This window comes from Marmota flaviventris, chromosome 5 (genome assembly GCF_047511675.1).
Source record: "Marmota flaviventris isolate mMarFla1 chromosome 5, mMarFla1.hap1, whole genome shotgun sequence".
Classification (NCBI taxonomy): domain Eukaryota; kingdom Metazoa; phylum Chordata; class Mammalia; order Rodentia; family Sciuridae; genus Marmota; species Marmota flaviventris.
The window spans coordinates 89,967,948-89,988,141 of record NC_092502.1 but is presented as its reverse complement, the minus strand read 5'-3'; the positions used below and the strand labels follow the sequence as shown (position 1 = coordinate 89,988,141).

At 38.0% G+C, this 20,194-nt stretch overlaps 2 protein-coding genes across 11 annotated transcripts in view; both read right to left on the bottom strand.

The window, feature by feature from the left end:
- Arb2a (ARB2 cotranscriptional regulator A) overlaps positions 1-20,194 on the bottom strand; it is a 474,828-nt gene that overhangs the window by 121,897 nt on the left and 332,737 nt on the right. The gene's annotated exons all lie outside the window — the stretch shown is intronic.
- Positions 2,248-3,249, bottom strand: Pou5f2 (POU domain class 5, transcription factor 2). The gene has a single exon (XM_027927923.2). The coding sequence runs from the start codon at positions 3,247-3,249 to the stop codon at positions 2,248-2,250; it is 1,002 nt and encodes a 333-aa protein (XP_027783724.2).

The following is a 20,194-nucleotide window of genomic DNA, read 5'->3' as shown; positions in this document are numbered from 1 at the left end:
AGCAATTAAAAATTAAATAAATGAAAGAAATCATAGGTATGCAAACAGGAAACGTGAAGTCAAATACTTTTTTTTTCTGACAGAGTGATTCTATATTTAGAAAACCCTAAAGACTTCACCAAAAGACTTAGAACAGATAAATTCAGCAAAGTAGCAGGACACAAAGTCAACATACAAAAATTAGTAGCTTTTGAAAATACCAGTAATGAACTCACTGAGAAAGAAATCAGGAAAACAATACCATTACAACACACACACACACACACACACACACACACACACACACCCTAACAAAGACTAGGAATAAACAAAAAGCTAGAAATAACCCTAACCAAGAAGATGAAAGACCTCTATAATAAAAATCATAAAATACTGAAGAAAGTAATTAAAGAAGATGCTAGCAGGTGGAAAGACCATATTCATGGAATGGGAAGATTAAAGTTAAAATTGTCACACTACTGAAAGTGATGTATAGATTCAATGCAATCCCCATGAAAGTACCAATGACATTCTCTACCGAATGTAGAAACGATCATTTAAAAATTCATATTGAAGCACAAAGACCCTGAATAGCCAAAGCAACCAACCTTCAGCAAAAAGAGCAATTTTGGAGGCAATCCAATACTTGATTTCAAATTATACAGCATAGCCATTGTAACAAAAAAGGCATGGTATTGGCATAAAAACAGATCAGTGAGATAGAATAGAGGACCCAGAAATAAACCTATACATTTTCAGCCAACCGACTCTCAATGAAGGTACTAAAAACATACACAGGAGAAAAGACAGCATATTTACCAAAGACCCAGAAAGGTACATATTGCAAATTTTCTCTTATGTATGGAAAAAAAAAGATAATCTAGAAGTAGAAGAGAGACTAATACGGAAGGGGAAGGAGATTCAGGGGAGGGGGAGACAAAGGGGAGAAAGGAGGGTGGACATGATCAAAACATGATACATATATGTATGGAAATGCCATAGTGAAACTCATTAATTTGTACAATGCATTAAAAATTATGATAAATATATGTCTAGACAAATTCCTTGCAAGACTTACTAAGGAAAAAGAAAAGGCAAAAACTGATAAGATTAATAAGTAAAAAAGAATTCATAACCGCAGATATAATATATAGGAATAGAATTATAAGACAGATAATACTTGCATATGTGTGGCAGTAGATCTGAAAGAAGATTTTGGTTTTTGCTTTTTGGTGCTAGGGATTGATCCCAGGGTGTTGTGCATGCTAAGCATGAACTCTACCACTGAATTACATTCCCAGCCCTAAACAGGGATTATGATCTACACTGAGTATATGATAATCAAAACTGACCAAAATGAATGTGGAAAAGTAGAAAAGAACCAATATCAGTGAAAATGTTGGAGAAGAGATTTAAGATGTACAATAGCAAAAGCAAACAGGAGTTATATCAAGTATCACAAACATACTCTCACAAGTATTTCTGAATTTAGAAGAAAGTACAGAAAATTTTCAGGGGACAAACCAAATGGAGCTGAAACCCAGAGAAGTATGCTGGAGAGGTGGGGCTGAAGCTACAGTTGTTCAGCCTGTCAATCTCAGTAATAAAGGGGTTTAGAATAGAGTGACTTCAGCGTCAGGACAGGAGATAAACTCATGGGACGGCATAAAGTGGACAGTTCAACTGAGACCCTCCACACAAAGCTGGGGCACTGCAAATAAAAACATGAATTAGAAAAAAAGATAGCTTCCAAGTAAACTCATGTGTTTCAGCAAGGGCTCTGGGTGGGTTGTGTGTACACCTTTCCTATGCTATTCTCAAGCCTTTCTGCAGGGGATACTATTATCCTGGATTTTATGTTTATGCAAAGTGCTGATGGTTTTTAATTTAAAAAAATGGTATATTGAAGTAGTCTTCCTGACTTGATTTGACTCAGTATTGTGTTTATGAGAAAAAAAAAAAATCAAATCCACTGCTTCCTGATAACCACAAGAAACAGACACAATCTTCGATGAATTAAAGAAAAAAAAAAAGAAACAAAATATAGAAACTAACTACATATTGTAATATGACTTCAAATCAATATTAGGGAAAAACAAAGCAGTTGTAAACTTCAACTTCCCTCCCAATTTTTTCCTAAACAATTCCCACCCTCATTTCCTGGTACATATTCTTAACAAAAGGCTAAAGGCCCTGAAATGAATCCCAGGGACTTCCCCAGCTTTCCCTTTCCCTCCCTCTCTTATCTTCCCCAATGGGACAGGCCCCTCAGCTTGAAAGCCTGGGGAGGCCCAGAGTGGTGGCCGGGGCACAGAGGAGGGCTCCTCCCCCAGGAAAACGGGTAGAGGAGTATATGGGTGTAAGGTAGGACCCCCCATAGTGGGGGAAATCAAAATGGAGCCCTGGTGCCAGGGGAAAGCACGCTGGTGGGAAAGGAGGCCCGGCCATTCCCACATTCTCCAGTGGGAAGGCGTCGTTGATTGGCCGACTGCCCATCTGGTTCCGGTTATAGAACCAAATTTGGACCAAGTCCTTCTGCAGTCGGAGGTGCCCAGCGATGCGGCTGATTTGCTGGGGTGTAGGCTTTGGGCACTGCAGGAAGAGTTTCTCCAGGTGGTTTCTGATTCGTCTCTCCCTGCTTGCCCGTCTCCGTTTCCGAGCTTGCTGCAGAATCATCTCCATTTTGCATAAGCCCAGAAGGTTCTTGGCATCCACTTCCTCTAGCCACATTTTCAGCAGCGGCTGCAGCTTCCACATGTTGGCGAGGCTGAGCTGCTGGGCCTCGAAGCGGCATATGGTTGTCTGGCTCAGCACCTTTCCAAACATAGCTCCCACGGCGAACCCCACATCCGCCTGCGAATACCCTAGGGTCATCCTCTTCAGCTTCAGCTCTTTAGCCAGCTGCTCCATCTCCTTTTTAATAGCTAAGACATCTTCGGGCAGTGCCAATTTCGGGAGGCTCCGCAGAGCAATGTAAGGTCCAGAACAAGTGCCCTCGGGGGGCCTCTGGCACCAGACTCCTATTTCGCCAGCTCCACAGGAGGTCATCCTGCCCCGGAATTCATAAGGCAGGGGACCCAGGGGTACCCCCCACATGTCAGGGCCTGGGAAAATGCCTGGCCCAACTCCTGGCTGGACCATCATCCTGCCAGGAGCCACCTGGGCACTCAATAAGGTTGGAGTGTCAACCCTCATGGACACTGGCCCTCCGGAGCCACCCCCGCCACTGGATTGAAGGGGGTTCAAGTTTGAGGTCCTGTGTCCTGCCATGGGGTAGGCCGGCTCCCCCAGCAAGAGTCTGGTAGGAACTGATGGCTCTCGAGGACTGAAACAGCTACCAGCCTTGCCCTCGAGCCCCGCCCCCTGGGGGGGCAGGAGACAGAGTGGCAAGCAAGAGGGATAAGGGTGTGTTTTTTTTTTGAGTGCAGAAGTGGGATATCTCGCAAATCCATTCAATGGTAACTCCTCAGGTCTTTGAGGTTAAGGGAGTGAGTCCCTCTATCTGAGCATTATTCTCAACTCCTACCAAGGTACAACCTGGAGTTCTGGCCCTCCAAGTGGTTTGGGGATCTTTAGTCGGAGCCTCCATCTATCCCTGAATGCAACTCAGGTATTTACTTATAGCTCTTCAGAAACTCTGACATCTAATCCCTTCCTCCCACATCCTCTGAACTGCCTTTTGGCTTCACAAATATTAATTAAACATCCACATGACAGGTCTAAGGGCGACCTCGTGATCCATTAACTATTCGGTCTCTACTATCTTTATTGCCAAAAGTACTGCCAACAGTCCCTTCTTTGAACATCCTCAGTCCCAGTGCCCTACAAAATCTAGACACATGTACTTGAATTTCTAGATAACATCAGTTTACTGCCTCAGATTCTACCCCACCCCCATACTCGACCAGATTCCACTCTCTCATTAGGGTGGAGTTTCTTAACTAATTCCATGTTTCTCCCACTAGCCCTGCAAGTCCTCATAAAACAGAGACCTACCTGTGTTTTTTTCTTCTTCTGGATACAGGTCTCTGGACTGTACTTGCTGTTCCCCCATAAGGATATTCCCTGCAGTATCTAACTTAACAACTTCAGGTTCCTCTATCTGTGACCACTCTCCCACTAAAGACCAAAGGATCTTAATTTGTACCTCCATTATGCCCTAACTACAGCATCCAGTCCTAAGAAATCTAAGGAGGGAGGAGAAAGAAAATATCTGACCTAAGGTTTAACACTTTCAAGGAAGAAAGGACAGTGACTTTGGTGGGATGATCTCAGCCTCTTACTCCTTCATTCTTTAACCCAATCATGATATGGCCTTGTCTCCATGCACATCCACTGAACCAGATCTTCTTGAAGTCACTGATACACTTCCAACTGTCAAATCCAATGGCATTTAAAAAATTCTCATCCTACTCATTTTCTCTGTAGTTTCTGACAGATACTTCTTTTTGTTGCTTCTCCTTTTAAAATTTATATGAGATGCCAGTAACAGCCAAATATGTATTCCATATCTGATACTCTTCTAATATCCAGTCCTGTATTTCCACTGCCCCAAATAAGATTCATTCTTCTGAGCTTCTAAATCTGCCACCCAACTTCCAGGGACTTATGAGCTGGTTAATGGCATTACCACCCACTCAGCCACCCACACTTAAGCCCTGGAGATGTTCTTGACCTTTCCCATATTCCACTGAACACCAAATCTTATAAACTAGTTCTCCTAAAACAATTAAACTCTACCATCTCCACGTGAGCCTCATTTACTAACTTAATTCAAGCCACATAATTTCTCATCTGTAAAATCACAATAATCTTATAACTGGCTTCTTGTGCTTCTTATTTAGATTCATCCTGCATACTATTGCTAGGGATAATTTTCCAAATACCAAATCATACCTATCAAAACCTATCCATATCAAGCAAAAGTATGTGTTATTTTCTTCTTAAACTATCTTCAAAATCTAGTCCCTCTTTTCCCAGTTGACAAAGTGGGCATTTACATTCTTGAACATGATACATGTGGCTCTACACCCTTTGGTCCCTTGATACTCCACATTTCAGCAAAGATTATCTCATATTGCATATAAATGCTACCCTTTTATGCTCATTATATCCTTTGTTTACGCTGTTCCTTCTGTCTGAAATAGTTTCCCCTACTTCTTGGTCTTATTCTTTCATATCATTCAGCATTCTACTCAAATAATATCTAATTAGAGATGATGTCCCTGAATTTAAAAAATTTGCATCCCTGCTACTCTCTGTTCCTTTTCTGAAAAGATATATATATATATATATATTTATGTCTATTCATTTATTGTGTTTCTGTACTGCCAAGAGGGACTCTATCTGGTTCACTGCTGTGTCTACAGTGTTTACCATAGTATCAGGCACATTAAAAAGTGCTCTGTAAGTATTTGTGGAAAAAATGAAGTATGCTGTGCTTCCCATCACCCTTAAGACTCAGTTTAGGTGTCATCTGATGGTGAGCCTTACCTCAGGCAGACAAGAGTTTGTTACTGCCTTTGTGGTACTCCCATTGTACTTAATACATTTTTTATTGTAATATTACCAGTAACAATGTTACTATCAGTAAATATCAGTAGTTATTTATTTTATGTCTCTATCTCTCTAACTAGGGTATGTAGGAGTTATAAAGCCTGGAACATAACTGATATAGTGCTCAATGTTTGCTTAAAGTATGATAATACTTTATAATTCTTAAAATAATGTCCATTTATTTCTAGTCTAAAATGAGAACCTTGACCTTCCCAGGTGCCTCTCCATCTTTTCTCTCTCATATCAGAATAAGGCCTTTATGTACTTCTTCCTAGAAGAGGGTAGTAGCCTAACATTAAATCAGACTCAATAGTTGTAGATAGGTCTTGAAACAATGGCAGTGGGAGAAGAAGAATCAGGGAATCAACTGCCATCTCCACAGACTATGTATCTGATTCATTTGCGGTATTATTTGTACTTACAACCTCTGCTAGAATGTATGCTGGTTAAAGGCAGAATCCTTGTCTGTCTGTTCACCATTAGATCCTCAGCACCTGGAACCATATCTGGCATATAATGGGAAACCAAGAAATAGTCATTTAAGATTTAAAAATGAATCTTTGCAGCATTAATGGTGAAAAGAATTCCATGTTCGCCTTGAATTAGGTTTTAAGATAATAGTCTATGAAAAACAGTTTGGAATACACAGAATTCCGTTTAAAATAATTTTGCTGGTATTTACTCTTTCTATGTTATACCTACAAGCGATTTTTTTTTCAAAATCACAAAACAACCAGTGTCTGCCAAACAGAATGAAAAGTAGATCATGAAGACATATGAAAGAGATCAATTACATATTAATAACATTAAAAACAGCCCATCTGCACAAGAGAACCACAAAGAAAAAAATACATTAGTTGTTTAGAAACAAGAGTTGAATAAAAATGTTTTCAGTGAATTGGAAAAAAGTAAATCTACATGAATTTGAACTAAGGCTTGTTATATTAATGTGTTAAAACATAGTGACTCAAAACATTGACAAAATTGAAAAGTAAAGCTATATTAATTTGATGGGGTTTGAAATTAACTTGGGTGCTCTTAGTGAAGACTTTCTCTGTACTTGGTTAGATCTGATTGGCCGATGTTTGCATCTCCTGGTTAATGCATAGAAACCACTAAGAAAAGTTTATATTCTTAAGATAAGTCTTGCATCTTCTTAAAAGTATTATTTAATATGCTCTCACAGTAGGGTGATTAGGGAAAACAAGCAGGAGCATATTTGGTTGGAACAGAAATTGAAGTCAGAGGAAAGCAGCTGATGAGAATGCTTAAGACAACAAGCACTGTTTGGGCTGGGGCGAATGAAAGGCTAATCCATCACCTTCAACAAATATGGGGACTTCTTAGAAAGTGATTAGATTATAATGTAAGAATCAGGCCAGTCTTATCCACAGGGAATTACAGATTAAGAATAAGAAACACATGGTCCCAGGCTCCCATGCATTTATAAGTTAAATGGAAGACAAGAGATTCTGTCACAAGAACAGGACAGCTATATTCACCCAAAGAAGAGAGTTATCTATTAATAGGATCTTTGGAATTAAGAGTGGTTTTCTTTATGAATTGTTTTAAGTAGAAAGGCACAAAGTGTCAGGATTTGTGTTATTGAGCTCTTTAAAATATTGCTTATTTTTAGTAGGCAAAACCAACTGAAAGGACCCACTTATGGTAAGAAACAGGAAACAGTGGAGGCAGAGTTAGTAGTAAAAATCGTTGCAACGCTTGGCTTGGCTCAATTATTGGAGAAGTCTTGTCTGTCTACTCTGTACCGTAGTGATCTCAATCCTCTCTGAACTTACTGACTTTTCTGCTCAGATATATTGGCTTTATTAAACAGTTAGCTGGAATTTCCTGTCTTAGCTTTCCAGCTAGGATATAAAGAAAGCCCAAATGGATATTATAGATACCATTTATTTTGTACTTATGTGCCAAGTAATGTGCTAATGTATGAGCTGTCCACAGTGCTCTGAGTATGTTAAATCTATGAAAACATCTGGATGTGAAGGTGATCTGTCGTTAACATAATGTCATCCTTTTGGTCAGTTGTTGCTCTGGCTAGAAAGGTCATCTTTTTCTTGTTTTTTTCCAAATACATCTCTCCTAAAATTGTTCATGCTCCAGATAGAAAGTATGTGAGAAGACTCCTAGTAGAGGCTGCAAAGAAAAAAAGAAATGAAACAAAACTTCTTGAATACAGTTAAATCAACAGAGCTGAACAGAAGATCTAAGAATTGAATCCAAGCCAGAGAAAAAAAACAAGGCAGACTAAAGGGTGCTGATCTTTATCTGTCCTCTTTCTCAAGTGTCATACTAAGTTCAAACTGAGCAGGCATTGTGATGTAAAGGCAGAGTCAATCAGAAGGGCAAGTACAGAACAGCAGGAACCATGTTATTTAAGGAATAAGACAAAAGACAAAAACAGGAGACAGAGATTAGTCACTGGGAAGTCCTTCTCTGGATCTTAGAAAGTAAGTCAGGGATCCAGGAAAACTCTGGTAGCTGAGTATTGTAAGGAAACAGCCTCCCACCTTGTATTGAGAGAGTTAACATCACACATTGCAAGTTATTTCACTGAAAACTACCTCAAAACAACACTGAAGTGATTGAACTGTCAATCTTTCATGTGGATCTTCAAGTGCTAAATATATAAGCAAAATAAGACATAAAAGATAAGTTACATAGTAAAGAAAAACTAATAATACAATAAAAACATTAAAGTTATTAAAGCATGGAAAAAAGCTAATCAAATCAATGAAGTTACTAAAAGAGAATCATCTACTGTTCTGTGAAATAATTTTCATAATAGATAATAATACCATCTTTATTTGCATAGGGAATAATGGAGAAAAATAACGTGGGTTAAAAAATAGCTATTTGTGAATAACAAGATGCTTTTACTTTTATAACACATATACAGAAAAGCTAGAATGTAGCAGTGTTACAAACAAAAAATTTCCTTAGCTTCAAATTAAGATTCTGAAGGACTATTTTTTTTTCCTTTTGGTTGTCATTTAAAAAAACATTTTACAAAAGTGATGTGATTGCTTCTTAGAAATGAATGCTCATGACACAAATATGAAACAATCACAGTCCACAAAGAGTTTCAGAGTATACAGAGAGAATGCCCTCCATTTTTATTTTGTAGATCTCACATATTCAAAAGTTATGAACTTCTTGTGCTAAAAAAAAAACATGAAGTATAAAACTCTACAACCATTACCAGAAACTGTGACTAGTCTTAACTATTTGTGTGAGGCAGGAATAGCAGCTGAGTGAGTGGGGCTGGGTGGAAAAGCACTGTGGTGATGAGTCAGGTATATTCATAGACAAAGACCAATAAAGTTGAAAGGTTTTTGTTATGCCATGCATGATTTAAACAAACATTTTAGCTGACTCTGCCCTTGTTACAGAAGAAAAGATTTAAGGATGTTCTGACATTGATTATTGTAGTCACGGTGCAGTCACTATCTTCTACATTCAAATTTTCAACTCTGCTTTAACTTTAGAACCAGAGATACACAACTGGTTTAACAATTTTCCATTAGACTGCATAGTAAAATACACATAGAAAAGGAAGAGCAAAACAACAGCAAAAGTAGCAGAAGGCAAGAAATAATTAAAATCAGAGCGGAAATCAACGAAATGGAAACAAAAGAAACTATTGAAAAAATTGACAAAACTAAAAGTTGGTTCTTCGAAAAAATAAATAAGATCGACAGACCCTTAGCCATGCTAATGAAGAGAAGAAGAGAGAGAACTCAAATTACTAACATATGGGATGAAAAAGGCAACATCACAACAGATACTACAGAAATACAGAAGATAATTAGGAATTATTTTGAAAACCTATATTCCAAGAAAATAGAAGATAGTGAAGACATCGATAAATTTCTTAAGTCATATGATTTGCCCAGACTGAGTCAGGAGGATACACACAATTTGAACAGACCAATATCAATGGATGAAATAGAAGAAGCAATCAAAAGACTACCAACCAAGAAAAGCCCAGGACCGGATGGGTATACAGCAGAGTTTTACAAAACCTTTAAAGAAGAATTAATACCAATACTTTTCAAGTTATTTCAGGAAATAGAAAAAGAGGGAGCTCTTCCAAATTCATTCTATGAGGCCAACATCACCCTGATTCCGAAACCAGACAAAGACACCTCAAAGAAAGAAAACTACAGACCAATATCTCTAATGAACCTAGATTCAAAAATCCTCAATAAAATTCTGGCGAATCGGATACAAAAACACATCAAAAAAATTGTGCACCATGATCAAGTAGGATTCATCCCTGGGATGCAAGGCTGGTTCAATATACGGAAATCAATAAATGTTATTCACCACATCAATAGACTTAAAGATAAGAACCATATGATCATCTCGATAGAAGCAGAAAAAGCATTCGACAAAGTACAGCATCCCTTTATGTTCAAAACATTAGAAAAACTAGGGATATCAGGAACTTACCTCAACATTATAAAAGCTATCTATGCTAAGCCTCAGGCTAGCATCATTCTGAATGGAGAAAAATTGAAGGCATTCCCTCTAAAATCTGGAACAAGACAGGGATGCCCTCTCTCACCACTTCTGTTCAACATAGTTCTCGAAACACTGGCCAGAGCAATTAGACAGACGAAAGAAATTAAAGGCATAAAAATAGGAAAAGAACAACTTAAATTATCACTATTTGCAGGTGACATGATTCTATACCTAGCAGACCCAAAAGGGTCTACAAAGAAACTATTAGAGCTAATAAATGAATTCAGCAAAGTGGCAGGATATAAAATCAACACGCATAAATCAAAGGCATTCCTGTATATCAGCGACAAATCCTCTGAAATGGAAATGAGGACAACCTCTCCATTCACAATATCCTCAAAAAAAAATAAAATACTTGGGAATCAACCTAACAAAAGAGGTGAAAGACTTATACAATGAAAACTACAGAACCCTAAAGAGAGAAATAGAAGAAGATCTTAGAAGATGGAAAAATATACCCTGTTCATGGATAGGCAGAACTAACATCATCAAAATGGAGATATTACCAAAAGTTCTCTATAGGTTTAATGCAATGCCAATCAAAATCCCAACGGCATTTCTTGTAGAAATAGAGAAAGCAATCATGAAATTCATATGGAAAAATAAAAGACCCAGAATAGCAAAAACAATGCTAAGCAGGAAGTGTGAATCAGGCGGTATAGCGATACCAGACTTCAAACTATACTACAGAGCAATAGTAACAAAAACAGCATGGTACTGGTACCAAAACAGGCGGGTGGACCAATGGTACAGAATAGAGGACACAGAAACCAATCCACAAAACTACAACTATCTTATATTTGATAAAGGGGCTAAAAGCATGCAATGGAGGAAGGATAGCATCTTCAACAAATGGTGCTGGGAAAACTGGAAATCCATATGCAACAAAATGAAACTGAATCCCTTTCTCTCGCCATGCACAAAAGTGAATTCAAAATGGATCAAGGAGCTTGATATCAAATCAGAGACGCGCCGTCTGATAGAAGAAAAAGTTGGCTACGATCTACAGTCGGTGGGGTCGGGCTCCAAATTCCTCAATAGGACACCCATAGCACAAAAGTTAATAACTAGAATCAACAAATGGGACTTACTCAAACTAAAAAGTTTTTTCTCAGCAAAAGAAACAATAAGAGAGGTAAATAGGGAGCCTACACCCTGGGAACAAATCTTTACTCCTCACACTTCAGATAGAGCCCTAATATCCAGAGTATACAAAGAACTCAAAAAATTAGACAATAAGAAAACAAACAACCCAATCAACAAATGGGCCAAGGACCTGAACAGACACTTCTCAGAGGAGGACATACAGTCAATCAACAAGTACATGAAAAAATGCTCAACATCTCTAGCTGTCAGAGAAATGCAAATCAAAACCACCCTAAGATACCATCTCACTCCAGTAAGATTGGCAGCCATTAGGAAGTCAAACAACAAGTGCTGGCGAGGATGTGGGGAAAAGGGTACACTTGTACATTGCTGGTGGGACTGCAGATTGGTGCAGCCAATTTGGAAAGCAGTATGGAGATTTCTTGGAAAGCTGGGAATGGAGCCACCATTTGACCCAGCTATTCCCCTTCTCGGTCTATTCCCTAAAGACCTAAAAAGAGCATGCTACAGGGACACTGCTACATCGATGTTCATAGCAGCACAATTCACAATAGCTAGACTGTGGAACCAACCTAGATGCCCTTCAATGGATGAATGGATAAAAAAAATGTGGCATTTATACACAATGGAGTATTACTCTGCATTAAAAAATGACAAAATCATAGAATTTACAGGGAAATGGATGGCATTAGAGCAGATTATGCTAAGTGAAGCTAGCCAATCCCTAAAAAACAAATGCCAAATGTCTTCTTTGATATAAGGAGAGTAACTAAGAACAGAGTAGGGTCGAAGAGCATGAGAAGAAGATTAACATTAAACAGGGATGAGAGGTGGGAGGGAAAGGGAGAGAGAAGGGAAAATGCATGGAAACGGAAGGAGACCCTCAGAGTTATACAAAAGTACATACAAGAGGAAGTGAGGGGAAGGGGAAAAATAATACAAGGGGGACAAACGAATGTCAGTAGAGGGGGCAGAGAGAGAAGAGGGGAGGGGAGGGGAGGGGAGGGGTGATAGTAGAGGATAGGAAAGGCAGCAGAATACAACAGACACTAGTATGGCAATATGTAAATCAATGGATGTGTAACTGATGTGATTCTGCAATCTGTATATGGGGAAAAAATGGGAGCTCATAACCCACTTGAATCAAATTGTGAAATATGATATATCAAGAACTATGTAATGTTTTGAACAGCCAACAATAAAAAATTAAAAAAAAAAAAAAAAAAAGAAAAAAAAATGACAAAATCATAGAATTTACAGGGAAATGGATGGCATTAGAGCAGATTATTCTAAGTGAAGCTAGCCAATCCCTAAAAAACAAATGCCAAATGACTTCTTTGATATAAGGAGAGTAACTAAGAACAGTGTAGGGACGAAGAACAGGAGAAGAAGATTAACATTTAACAGGGATGAGAGGTGGGAGGGAAAGGGAGAGAGAAGGAAAATTGCATGGTAATGGAAGGAGACCCTCAGGGTTATACAGTGGAGGAGGTAGAGAGAGAGGAGGGGAGGGGAGGGGAGAGGTGGGGAGCGGGGAGGGTGGAGGATGGGAAAGGCAGTGGAGCACAACAGACACTAGTATGGCAATTTGTAAATCAATGGATGTGTAACTGATGTGATTCTGCAATCTGTGTATGGGGTGAAGGTGGGAGTTCATAACCCACTTGAATCAAAGTGTGGAATATGATATGTCAAGAAATTTGTAATGTTTTGAACAACCCACAATAAAAAATTAAAAAAAAAATGGCGATATTACCAAAAGTTCTCTATAGGTTTAATGCAATGCCAACCAAAATCCCAACAGCATTTCTTGTAGAAGTAGATAAAGCAATCATGAAATTCACATGGAAAAATAAAAGACCCAGAATAGCAAAAGCAACTCTAAGCAGGAAGTGTGAATCAGGCGGTATAGCAATACCAGACCTCAAACTATATTACAGAGCAATAGTAACAAAAACAGCATGGTACTGGTACCAAAACAGGTGGACCAATGGTACAGAATAGAGGACACAGAGACTAATCCACAAAGTTACAACTATCTTACATTTGATAAAGGGGCTAAAAGCATGCAATGGAGGAAGGATAGCATCTTCAACAAATGGTGCTGGGAAAACTGGAAATCCATATGCAACAAAATGAAACTGAATCCCCTCCTCTCGCCATGCACAAAAGTTAACTCAAAATGGATCAAGGAACTTGATATCAAATCAGAGACTCTGTGTCTGATAGAAGAAAAAGTTGGCTCCGATCTACATATTGTGGGGTCGGGCTCCAAATTCCTTAATAGGACACCCATAGCACAAGAGTTACTAACAAGAATCAACAAATGGGACTTACTTAAACTAAAAAGTTTTGTCTCAGCAAGAGAAACAATAAGAGAGGTAAATAGGGAGCCTACATCCTGGGAACAAATCTTTACTCCTCACACTTCAGATAGAGCCCTAATATCCAGAGTATACAAAGAACTCAAAAAATTAAACAATAAGATAACAAATAACCCAATCAACAAATGGGCCAAGGACCTGAACAGACACTTCTCAGAGGAGGACATACAATCAATCAACAAGTACATGAAAAAATGCTCACCATCTCTAGCAGTCAGAGAAATGCAAATCAAAACCACCCTAAGATACCATCTCACTTCAGTAATATTGGCAGCCATTATGAAGTCAAACAACAACAAGTGCTGGCGAGGATGTGGGGAAAAGGGTACTCTTTTACATTGCTGGTGGGACTGTAAATTGGTGCGGCCAATTTGGAAAGCAGTATGGATATTCCTGAGAAAGCTGGGAATGGAACCACCATTTGACCCAGCTCTTGCCCTTCTCGGACTATTCCCTGAAGACCTTAAAAGAGCGTACTATAGGGATACTGCCTCATCGGTGTTCATAGCAGCACAATTCACAATAGCTAGACTGTGGAACCAACCCAGAAGCCCTTCAATGGACGAATGGATAAAAAAAATGTGGCATTTATACACAATGGAGTATTACGCAGCACTAAAAAATGACAAAATCATGGAATTTGCAGGGAAATGGATGGCACTAGAGCAGATTATGCTAAGTGAAGCTAGCCAATCCCTAAAAAACAAATGCCAAATGTCTTCTTTGATATAATGAGAGCAACTAAGAACAGAGCAGGGAGGAAGAGCAGGAAGAAAAGATTAACATTAAACAGGAGACATGAGGTGGGAGGGAAAGGTAGAGAAAAGGGAAATCACATGGAAATGGAAGGAGACCCTCATTGTTATACAAAATTACATATAAGAGGTTATGAGGGGAATGGGAAAAAAAAAACAAGGAGAGAAATGAATTACAGTGATGGGGTAGAGAGAGAAGATGGGAGGGGATGGGAGGGGGGGATAGTAGAGGATAGGAAAGGTAGTAGAATACAACAGTTACTAATATGGCATTATATAAAAATGTGGATGTGTAACCGATGTGATTCTGCAATCTGTATTTGGGGTAAAAATGTGAGTTCATAACCCACTTGAATCTAATGTATGAAATATGATATGTCAAGAGCTTTGTAATGTTTTGAACAACCAATATAAAAAAATATTTGTTTAATGTAAATTTTACCTTTTCGAATATCAAGCTATTAATCTATCTGATTCAAGAAGGTATACATGAAATACACAGCATTTTTCTTTTCCCTCGCTCCTTCTCCACCCCCTCCGCCAGGCCCCATGGGTGTGTGTCCATGGGTGTGGGTGTGGGGCGGGTGGGTGTATACTGGGGATTGAAGCCAGGGATGCTGTATCATTGAGTCACATACCCAGGCCTTTGTATTTTGAGACAAAGTCTGACTAAGTTGCCCAGGTTAGCTCCAACTTTCAATCTTCTTGCCTCAGCCTTTCGAGCATTTCTTTCAATTTTTATCACGTTGCCAGCCATTGACAAGTGGTAGCAGGTCAACTTTCAGCTAGAAGTCTACATTTTGTTTATATAAAATTTTATGGAATAATTTAATTTCAAGAAAGATTTGGTCTTTTTGATTGACACAAATGCAGATGAAACATAGGGAAGAAACCAATGAATTTAAAGACATTTCTCATAAGGATATATTCCAGGGCAGGTGTCATTTTGAAAGGAAGACAATGTGTTAAAGAACTGATGAACTTTCAGGTTTGAAGGAGAAAATGAAAATAGAATATTAGAAGAAAGAAGAGTCAAAGAGAAAGGGTTTAGAATGGAATTTAAGTAAAAGACTTAAAGGAATGAGGAAATAGGGTAGAAAACTAAAGAAAAGTAAAATAAGAAATTTAACTGCTGTACTTTTGTAGAGTATATATTAGGAGGCATGGAGAGTAACCCTATGACAAGACATGACTAGAATTAAGGATGGAGCTAACTTAGAAAATGCAAAGATAGAAGCAAGAGAGAAATGTCATAAAGCTTTCAAATTCTCAAATGCTCAAAAGTAGGGAATAATTTTCCGAAAACTTGACTTGCTGGACAAATTAATTTCTTATATATAACAACTACAGGAAGTCCTTGCTTTGTATATATGTGAGATTATAAAACTGACCATAAGCTGAAACCATGCAAAAGGATCATAATAATCAAAAGGGAAAAATCATCATTTCCACATGATCTTTAAAATTTGTTGGTCAAAATATTAAAAAGCGTCTTGGTATCAGCCAAAAATGAATCGAGGAATGAAAAAAAGTAGACCCTATTTTATTTAGTGCACTATAATTTAGAACATAGACCAAGAATAAGTGCTTTATTTCTTTGTAAAAAACTTAAAAGAAGATGAACAGTGGTTGCCTTCTTCTTGTCATATAACTTAAAACATGGTTCATGCATATCTTTTCTGTGCCTGGGCAAAATGTCATACTCCTAAGTTTGGAACAGCTTCCAACATTTTATTCTTTGCACTTCCAATGTCGTGAAATATCTCTGAGAGTTCATTTAATGTAAAGGTGGCTGAGTTTTGTTTCATTGGTTTAAATTTGTTTTTGCTAGCATCACTTTCTCTGGGACATCTTCATTATTTTTTGTTTTAAATACTTTCCAGTTTCATTGTTTAATTCTTTTGTTGCACTTCCATTTTTAAGTCTCTCTTTTTGCTCATCTATTTCTATAAAATAGGAGACAATGCTATCTGTGAACTGAAAACAGTTATAATGTGATCAACCTAGTGGTAGATTTTGAAAGAAGAGATATTATTGGCTATTGATGTTATTTGCATAGGGATTGTGGACTGAAGGGCTAGTGGCAAAGTTTGTTACTCACAGTGAATATATTCTGGTAATTAAAATTTGAACTTTGGTTTTTGGGGGATTGGTGTTATTTAACTAAATTATGGTAACTAAAATTTGTGTATATCACAATACAAAGTAAGGATTAGACGTCTGTAATGATGAAGTTCTTCCTTTCCATATGCCAGGTACTATTATAAGAGTTCTACGTATTATTTCACTTAATTATCAGGGTAACCCAATGAAACAAAACTAGTATTGCCTCATTTTACAAACAATGTGATTGTAGATATTCATCTGGCCACATTATAGAATTAATTATCCACATATTGGGGAGAATATAAATTTCCCACAGTCATGATAAATCCAAAGTTTTTCTCAATAGTGCTGACTTACTGATATAGGAATATGGAGTAACAAGTAACATATATTCATCTGGAATGTATATGTACAGTAAAACATCAGGTTCTCAGAATAGTAGAAGGAAGGTCGACACATACAGAAGATGCACTATTTCTTAAATGTATCAGAAAGATCTCTAGAACAAAAACTATAGGATAGGACTGGGGTTGTGGTAGTAGAGCGCCTGCCTAGCATGTGTGAGGCACTGGGTCTGATCCTCAGCACTACATATAAATAAATAAAGGTTCATCAATATCCAATAAAATATTTTAAAAAATCTACAGGATATATAAAGAACTCAAATAATTTAACACCAATAAAAAACCCAAGTAACCCAATCAATAAATGGGCCAAGGAACGGAACAGACACTTTTCAAAAGATGATATATAATTGATCAACAAATATATGGAAAAATGTTCAACATCTCTAGCAATTAGAGAAATGCAAATCAAAACTACTCTAAGATTTCAACTCATTCCAGTCAGAATGGCAGTTATTAAGAATTATAGGCAACAATAAGTGTTGGCAAGTACGTGGGGGAAAAGGCACAGTCATACATTGCTGGTGGGACTGCAAATTTGTGCAACCACTCTGGGAAGCAGTATGGAGATTCCTTAGAAAATCTGGAATGGAACCACCATTTTACCCAGCTATCCCACTTCTTGGTTTACACCCAAAGGACTTAAAAACAGCATAGCACAGTGACACAGCCACATCAATGTTTATAGCAACACAATTCATAATAGCTAAATTGTGGAACCAACCCAGATGCCCTTTAACAGATAAATGGATAAAGAAACTGTGATTGATACACACACACACACACACACACACACACACACACAATTGGAATATTACTCAGCATTAAAAGAGAAAAAACCATGACATTTGCAGGTAAATGGATAGAGTTAGAGAATATCAAGCTAAGTGAAGAAGCCAATCCCACAAAACCAAAGGCCAAATGTTTTCTCTGATAAGTGGATGTTGATCCATAATGGTGGTGGTGGTAGGGAGCATGGGAGGAATGGAGGAACTTTGGGGAAGAGAGGGAGCATGGGGGTAGGAAAGATGGTGGAATGAAATGGACATCATTACCCTAGGCATATGTATTAAGACATGAATGGTGACTATACTTTTTGTACCACCAGAGAAATGAAAAATGGTATTTCATATGTGTACTATGAATTGAAACACATTCTGCTGCCATATATAACAAATAGGAATAAATAAATAAATTTAAAAAATAATCCATGATGATTAAAAAAATTACAGAACACTGAATAAAGTAATGGAAGAAATTTAGAAGATGGATGACCTCCCATGTTCTTGAATAGGCAGAATTAAGATTATCAAAATGGCTATACTACAAAAAAATACAGATTGTATGGTATCCCCATCAAAATATCAATGACATTATTCACAGAACTAGAGAGTCTTAAAATTCATTTGGAACAATAAAAGATCCAGAATAGCCAAAGCAATACTGAGCAAGAAGACTAATGCTGAAGTGTCATGTATACTGAGCTCAAATTATATTAGCAAGCTACTGTAACAAAAACAGTATGGTATTGACATCAAAATAGATATAAAGGCAAAGCCACACAGATGCAGTCATCTGATACTCAAAAAAGGTGCCAAAAACATAAGTTGGAGGTGAGAGAGCCTTTTAAACAAATGGCCCTGGGAAAACTGAGTATCCATATGTAGAAGAATAAAACTAGATCCTTATCTTTCACCCTGCATGAAAGTCCACTCACAGTGGATCAAAAACCTAAGAATTAGACCAGAAACTGCAACTGCTATAAGAAAACATAGGCTCAACACTCCAAAATACTGGTACAGGCACTGACTTCCTTAACAAGACTCCAAAGCTCAAGAAATAAGACCAAGAATTATTAAGTGGGACAAGACCAAATTAAAATGTGTCCACATGTCCAAAGAAACAAGAACATGAAGAGAGAGCATACGGAACAGGAGATCCTTGCCAGCTACTCCTCTGATAGGGTATTAATATCCAGAATATATCAATAATTCAAAAAACTTGAACTGAAACATTTTTAAGATGGTAGAATAGAGGAGGTCACCTTCCTGGCTGCGTGGATTGAAACCAAGAAAGCAGACAGGCAGCTTCTTAGCAAGGTGGGTGAACAACAACAAAAAAAATATCAGGGCGGATGTTGTTACTGGAATTTAAAACTAGACATTCAAAGCAGATAAGGAACTCAGGAGGTTGGATATAATAAAATAAGGAAGAAATCCTCAGTGGCATGGTCACTGACATAGCCAGGCTCTTAGCACCAGCCACAGACCTCCCTCCATGAGCACAGCAGAGGAATAAGTGAATTAAAGGAACCCACATTTTTGGGAGGCCTGAGGTATGTCTGGGTACATAGTGATTAGAGATCAAGACATTGCCTGCCAAAAGACACGCTGCACAATATCCATGAGCAGGAAGACACCACCATTTCTCCAGGTGGTGAGAGGACAAAGGAAGAAACCATTTTGCTGACAGCTGAGGGGGTCAATTACTTGCAAAACTGAGTTTGGATCAAAATACAGGCCCAGTAAACACTGCACAACTTAAAATGTGCTTAAATGACCAGGTGAAAGTCAAGTGTGGAGAGAGGTTTACACAGGGAACAACTGATTGGGGAAACCCATTCTGCTATATCCCACCCTTTCCAATCCAAATGCTTGCAAGAACCTACTGGCTAGGAAGTAGGAAGAGGCGGGGTGTGTGGGGTGGAGGATGGGAGAGAGTATATGGAAACTGAACCCAAGGCCAGGAAACATGGGGTCTGAAGGTGATGTTGGGTACCCCCCAACATAAGTGGAACCAGAGGAGATCTTTAGGGTACAGTCTTCCAGCGTGGACCAGCAAGTACTGGGTATTGGAGGTGTATGGATTTAAAATTTCCAGACCAACTGGCATTCAGTGAAGAACCTGGAGCCCATCTAACCTAAACTCTGCCTCCAGGAATTCCGCATATGGGATTAGCTCTCTCACTCCAGCAATCCAGAGGATGGAACATCACTCTCCAGACAACCACACCTAAAACTTCTGAGAAGAGAAGCTGAGAATATTTTGAAGTCCAACAAAAAGAATTCTTTTTCATCAAGATCTTTTTAAAAATTCTTTTTCTGTCTTTAATTGTGACCTTAATTGTACATGGAGATTTATACATATTTATATTTATTTTTTTCTCATTTCTAGCATTTTGAAGCCAGTTATTTTTCATGGGTTAGTTTTTTTTGTGAACTAGGATGTTTAATTAGCATATTTTAGTTTTGTTTGTATTCTTGTATTTTTATTTTTAATTTTAAAAAGATTTTTACTTTATATATTTTTTCTCCTACTTATTTCCCCGATTCTCTCTTTTCTTCTAACAGCCGATCTC

Bases quoted from the DNA above. Each gene is read 5' to 3' on its own strand.
- Pou5f2 (XM_027927923.2), bottom strand. From the start codon at position 3,249: ATGGCAGGACACAGGACCTCAAACTTGAACCCCCTTCAATCCAGTGGC.